The sequence below is a fragment of the Populus euphratica genome, unplaced genomic scaffold, assembly GCF_000495115.2.
Source record: "Populus euphratica unplaced genomic scaffold, PopEup_1.0 scaffold8.1, whole genome shotgun sequence".
Classification (NCBI taxonomy): Eukaryota; Viridiplantae; Streptophyta; class Magnoliopsida; order Malpighiales; family Salicaceae; genus Populus; species Populus euphratica.
In genome coordinates this window covers 3096183-3102209 of record NW_011499855.1, presented here as the reverse complement: position 1 = coordinate 3102209, position 6027 = coordinate 3096183, and the positions used below count along the sequence as shown (strand labels likewise).

At 37.8% G+C, this 6027-nt stretch overlaps 1 protein-coding gene across 2 annotated transcripts; it reads left to right on the top strand.

Moving 5' to 3' along the window:
- The first annotated feature begins 407 nt into the window (after positions 1-407).
- LOC105123146 (membrane-bound transcription factor site-2 protease-like) lies at positions 408-5472 on the top strand. Of its 2 annotated transcripts, XM_011022652.1 has the most exons (9): positions 408-742; positions 851-940; positions 1031-1134; positions 1452-1599; positions 1782-1862; positions 1967-2428; positions 2661-2984; positions 4257-4425; positions 4979-5472. In XM_011022652.1, exons 1-8 carry the CDS (start codon positions 494-496, stop codon positions 4416-4418), a joined length of 1620 nt encoding a protein of 539 aa, XP_011020954.1. In that variant the 5' UTR covers positions 408-493; the 3' UTR covers positions 4419-4425; positions 4979-5472. The 2 variants fall into 2 exon arrangements, with proteins under 2 accessions (XP_011020954.1, XP_011020955.1); XM_011022653.1 differs by lacking the exons at positions 4257-4425; positions 4979-5472 and having other exon boundaries at positions 2695-2923.
- Positions 5473-6027: the final 555 nt, after the last annotated feature.

Here is a 6027-nt window from a genome sequence, read left to right as displayed (position 1 = left end):
AGACCACATGATAAAAAAAAATAAAATCAAACACAATAAAAGTGAAAATAAAACCCTGGATACAAGGTAATTTTTTTTTTTTAATTTTAAGGAAAACAAAACCATTCTCCTGTGATGTGAAAAATAAAATATCAAAAAAGCTTTTAGACCTAAGTAAAATATTTTTTTCTTGTAAAAATAATTAAGTAATTGTGACATAAAAAACATGACCGATTAATTTTAAAATAATCAATGCATCTTGTAAAATGATCTAATTGTCTCCAATAGACAGTTTAGTTTTTGTAGAAATATAAAATAATAATTTTACTATTTTAATCTGCAATGAATTTTTACTGTGTTTTCTTTTTTCCGCTGGTTTTAGGATAATGTTAATTTTCTACTTGGGCTTTATACACTTGTGGGCTCGAAGTAAAAAACACACTAATATTTCAAGAAGTTTCCTTGATCGACGGAAGCAGTGCCGAGGAGGCGAGAGAACGGTTAGCTAGCGCGAATGGACGAGAGGCGATGGAGAAGACATGGGAGGGGACAAGTACAAGCTTCGTTACTTCCTTTACGGACACCAACACGACCATCTCGTACTACTTTATCCAACACAGTATCTTGCTGCTACTGCGATTACAAAATTTCTGCCTTAAACACCTCTCTCTATCATTTTGGACGGAAAAAAGCCAAGTTGTTGAAGATTTGGTTTTCAATCGGCGTCGGCTTTAGCCTAACTGCACTCCTTGGAGTCACTTTGGTATTATACTATTAAACGCGATAATCCTCAATTCTTTAATCACTCTTAACCTGCAAAATGATCATCCCATTTCTTTTCTTCTCTTTTTATGATGATGGGAATTGGCAGATTCTTGTGTGGGAATTAGGAAACATTCTGCACCTATTCCACGGAAGCAGCGATCTTTCGAGTTCTTTACTATTTGGGTTTTCTCCTCAGGTTAGCTAGTAGCAACTGGTTTTTGTTTGACATATATATATATATATATATATATTTATTGAGATTCGTAGCTACTTTACTTGAATGCAGGTGTATGGTTCGAGATTATCTGTTGCGGATGCTGGTTATTTGTTGCTTTCTACTTTGATTTCTGTATCAGTCCACGAGTTCGGGCATTCCATCGCGGCTGCAAGGTCACTTTTATCTGTTTTATTGCTTTCTAATCAGTCTCACACTCTCATTGAAAGTTAAAATAGATCCCAATGAAGCCTCTGTCACCACCAAAAGTTAGCAAATAAAGCAGAAAAATAATATCTACATGTTTGAACCGGCCAAGTATCTAGTCTTGGAATCAGAACTCAAATGTTTCTTGTATTTATTTGCATATGTGACTGATTAATAAAGGATAGTGAAAGTGGATAAATTTATGAATCTCAAATTTTAGATTTGAATATGCAGAAGGCTAGATTCTCATGCTTGGTACTGTAGGCACCTTTTCATCCGGAAGCAGTGAGGGCATACCGACGGAGTACATTGCTATTTTCCTTGCAGTTCTGTTTCCTGGTGCTGTGGTTGCTTTGAATTATGAGTTGCTTGAGGAGCTACAACCATTTACTGCACTTCGTGTGTACTGTGCTGGTGTTTGGCATAACGCTGTGGTATGCTTACTTTGTATTGTGATTATCATATTTATTTTTATATGCAATTATCTGGGTATAGTATTGTTCATCGAGACATTGCTTAGCAAGATTTATAACGTTTTTTAAATTTAATTTAACAACTGTTTTTTTCATGCTATATCTAATTGACACATGGTTTCATAACTTAAATATCGCTGTAGTGTTGTGCAGTTTGTGCACTGTTGTTATTCCTCCTGCCCTTGATCTTGTCTCCCTTTTACATACATGGTGAAAGCCCCATGGTATGATACAGACATCTTTACTGGTTTACATTCTATACGATGGTGTGTATGCACTCACAATTTTCCCTCCCACTTATAGCATATGTACTGATTACTTGGAATAGGTTTTGGATGTACCTTCTACCTCTCCTTTGTCTGGCTATCTGTCTCCTGGGGATGCAATTGTATCTTTGGATGGAAAACGCATCCATAATGATCAGGAATGGATGGAGACCACTGCTTTAATAGATGAATGGACACTTCAAAGTTCAAATCTTTCAAAAAGTTTTGAAGGTCTTGCGATAGTTCATCAAATGAAGGGTTACTGTGTCCCTACTTCTGTGATAGAAGAAAGCAATGAGATGCTTTTCATAGAAAATCAATCTGCCTGTCCTGATGACCTTACTGAATTTGTAGCTGTTCAGTGCTTCAATTCAAGCAAATCAGATAATGTCAATATTGAAGATGGTATAAGCCAAAGACAGAGGAGGCACTGCTTGAATGCTAAGGATGTTGTCAAGCTTAATAAATGTGGTGATGGTTGGGTTACAGAGATAACCAAAGGAAGTAGCTGCTTGTGTTCACAGGTACACATTAGACATTTTCCAGCATTGCCTGTATCAAAACCCTTTGATGTCAAACATTGATGTCATAATATCTATAGCTGGATTTTCTTATTGGTTTAACTTATTTTCTTAAGGGCCACTGTGTGGTATGAAATTGCACAATGTCATTGCCTTTGTTTATCACGTTAATTTGAAAGAAGATGTAGTAGTTTAATTTTAACTGCAACTGCGTTCGCTTTGGCATTGCCTTTAGGAGGAGTACTGCTTAAACCCTGTTCCACTTCCAGGGTCAATATGGGTTGAGATCACCTTTGCAAGCCCTTATTCTCCAGAATGCCCGCAACTTGGAAGAAATTCATTTCCAGCTTCTGGAGCTTCAGACTTTTCAGAGCATAAATGTGGTGGGACTTTTGTTTTTGTTGGTGATCTGATCTCGATGGCACATTCAGTTAGGTTAACAGCATATCAACCTCGTTGGGGATTTTCTTTCAGTGCACGACTTCCTAACATTCTGGAAAAGAGCTTAATGTACACATTCCACGTCTCTCTTACCCTAGCCCTCCTCAACAGTTTGCCGGTAATTTCTTGCTATTTTAAATTTTGTTTTAAGTGCTTAAGCTCAGTAGCTTTCGTGTGTACCAGGGGGGTTGGTTTGGTGGCCCATTATGCCTTGATGCATGTGAATATAAATAAGAGATCCATATGTGCAAGTATGGAAAGTTAATTTGAGGTCATTTGATTCACATACCAACTATCCACAACCTTAAAGTCTGTAGAGCTGAGTTACTTTATCTAGAAGAAAATTTTATGCTATCCAGTTATTTCAATTTGACAAATGACTACATAAGCTTTTCTAAGGGATAAAATCAAAGGTTTGTGGTCCTACTGCTACTTGTCTTTGATCCTCAATGTATATAGAAGTGATGTTCTGCTTTGCATAAGTAACACCTAAGGACAGAGAAGGGGTGGGATTAGAAGAAGCATGGGAGGAGGGGCAGGTATCAGTGGGATGCATTGCAAGTGACAGGTGAGGGAGGAACAGGCATTAGGCGGCATGCATGTGCCTAGAGATGTGGAACTTGCAAAGAGAGAGTAAGGGTATGTAGTGTGAGGGGATTCTGAAAGATACTTTTTTTTATTGATGTTATAGTTTTTCATGTTCATATGTGTTCTGATTAGAAAACATGTCCTGCATAATTGACCAGAAGATAACACCAACTTAGGGGAATTTGGTTTCAGCTCTTTCATAGATATTCAAGTGTTAAGTTACAATCTGATATACTTGACACGAGATAAATACAAGTAGAGAGCTAATGATCTTTACCCACAACACTAACTGTGGTAGGGATTATCTTTAGCTAGACTTCTGTTATCAATATCCTTTGCATGCTTAGCGGCTTCTGCTTGCCCCTTGCTAAGTACATCTGCTTGCTGTCCTAATAAGCATATAAGAGCTTTACACAATAAAACTACTTGGTCTAACCAACTTGGCAATGAGTCTACTCAACTAATAAAAACTTCCATGCATTACCTGCTTCTTCTGCCACATCCCACTAATTCATTCTTCAACTCTACCTCAACTTCCCATGTAGAGTAAGAACCTGCTACTTGTACTAAACCATGTGGTGTCCTATAGTTTGAGTGTTGAGAATGGAATTTTGAAATGCACTTATACGCATTGTTGCTGAAGGCAATTACTTGACAAAATGCTGCTTCTAATTCGTTTTTTGTGCTTGTTTATGCATGACGTTATCATGATTATCTTTAGGAAGTGGGATTTGGAGACTATTCTGATGAAAAGACTTCTTGGTGCTCATAAAGTTCTCAGTATTAAAACATATTATTGTAGGTATACTTTTTGGATGGAGAATCAATTTTGGAGGTAGCTCTCTGCCACTTCACATCAGTGAGCCCAAGAAGAAGGGCAAAAGTTATGCGAGCCTGTCTTTTAGGAGGGACTCTTATTTCCACTCTATCCTTTATGAGGATCTTCTTCATCAGTTTTTGGTAATTAACAGGTAAGCAGTACTAATGTTGATTTTCAAAGAATACTTGTGCTTTGCTTCTGATTATTTGTTGGCCTTCATGATTCTTGAACTGCCATTACAAGGTTTAGGAGGTTATAAGCTCGAGTTATCCTATATATGGAGAATATCTGCTACCCCCTTCAGGCTATGTTTGGCTTTGTAGAAATATAGGTTGTAACAGACTCTTGTTATAAACATAAGTTCATAGTTTAGATGGTCTTGTCAATGCACGCTTTCCTTTCAGCCGAAACATCAATGTTTTTCTTGTATAAAATTATTCCCGTCTACTCTAGAAACAAGGGAAACAGACCAAACAGCAACCTTTGGCTCTGCTTGATTTTGGCCACTGCCTGACTGCTATCCAAATTTACAGAGCAAATGTGTAAATAGGTTTTAGTTATTTTGAAGTGAGAGCGTTTAGCCAGTCAAGAGTAAGCTTTTAGTTTTCAGTAAACTTAAACAAATAAGATATTCACATGAGTGTAAACGACATTGATAAACCCAACTAAGATAGCCCTTTTCATGGTGGTACTGTTGCTTGTAGGTCATCTAAACTCGCAGATCAGAATCCATGGAGAGCATACTCTGAAAATATAAAAGAACCCTCTGACCACAAGTGTTGGATGCTACGCATCCGAATCAATTTCTCTTGCTGCTTAATCACCCTTTTCTTCCATTCTAGTAGGAAACATCAAGGTTGGCGCTGTTATCGTTGATTTTTGCTGGATACGGGGTTAGCTTGTGAGCTAGAGCAAAGATAGAAAAAGGGATCTTTTGACATTCTATATTGCATAGCTGGGATATATGAAAAATGACTGTATGATCTGGCTCATCACTGTGCTGCTCTGAACACTCCTTTCTCTACAACAAGAAGAGAACAGAAAATATGATTCAACGCTGATGAATATTCAATAGGATGTTCTTGTGAGGTTTGTTAATAGCATCCCTGTTTTCTTATATTTTCTGAGTGGGATTTTGAAAAATGTTGTATTGATTTTGATGCATGATATGTGGTATCTATGACTTGGATTTTTACCACATGAGATAATACTGCTGTTTGTCCAGAAGGATGATGGAATCATGCTGGCTGCGTGCTTGACCATGGACATCTGCCATAAAGAAATCCTGTTTCGTATAATAGTACTGTTAAAACTGGACCGTGGCATTGGAGACAAAGCTACACGTCGTTGGGAGGCTGAACTCGGCCCATGTTAACTCCAAGGACGACAATAATTCCAATTCGCTACTTAAGCCTGTGGGCCTTTAAAATGATGGAAGATTATATGCCCTAAAAACTCGAAGGCCTTGTTTCTCAAGTCCACTTAGCCCTGAAGAAACCAATACCATCAAGCGATGAGTTGACCTTGGTGTGTGGTAAGTGCTCCCTCAGTCCCTGGTGGACAGTAGTCTCAGATATTTCTGCGCGTCCTATGATAAGGGTATGTTTAAGCCCCCTACTACGGTGTTTTACTGTACACGTACAGAGTGCAATGCACAGTATAATTACTATTTTGCCATTCAAAATCCAAAGGATGGAGCACACAAGGTTAAAATAGTATTTCTACACTTTAATGCATAGTGTGAACAAGGTTA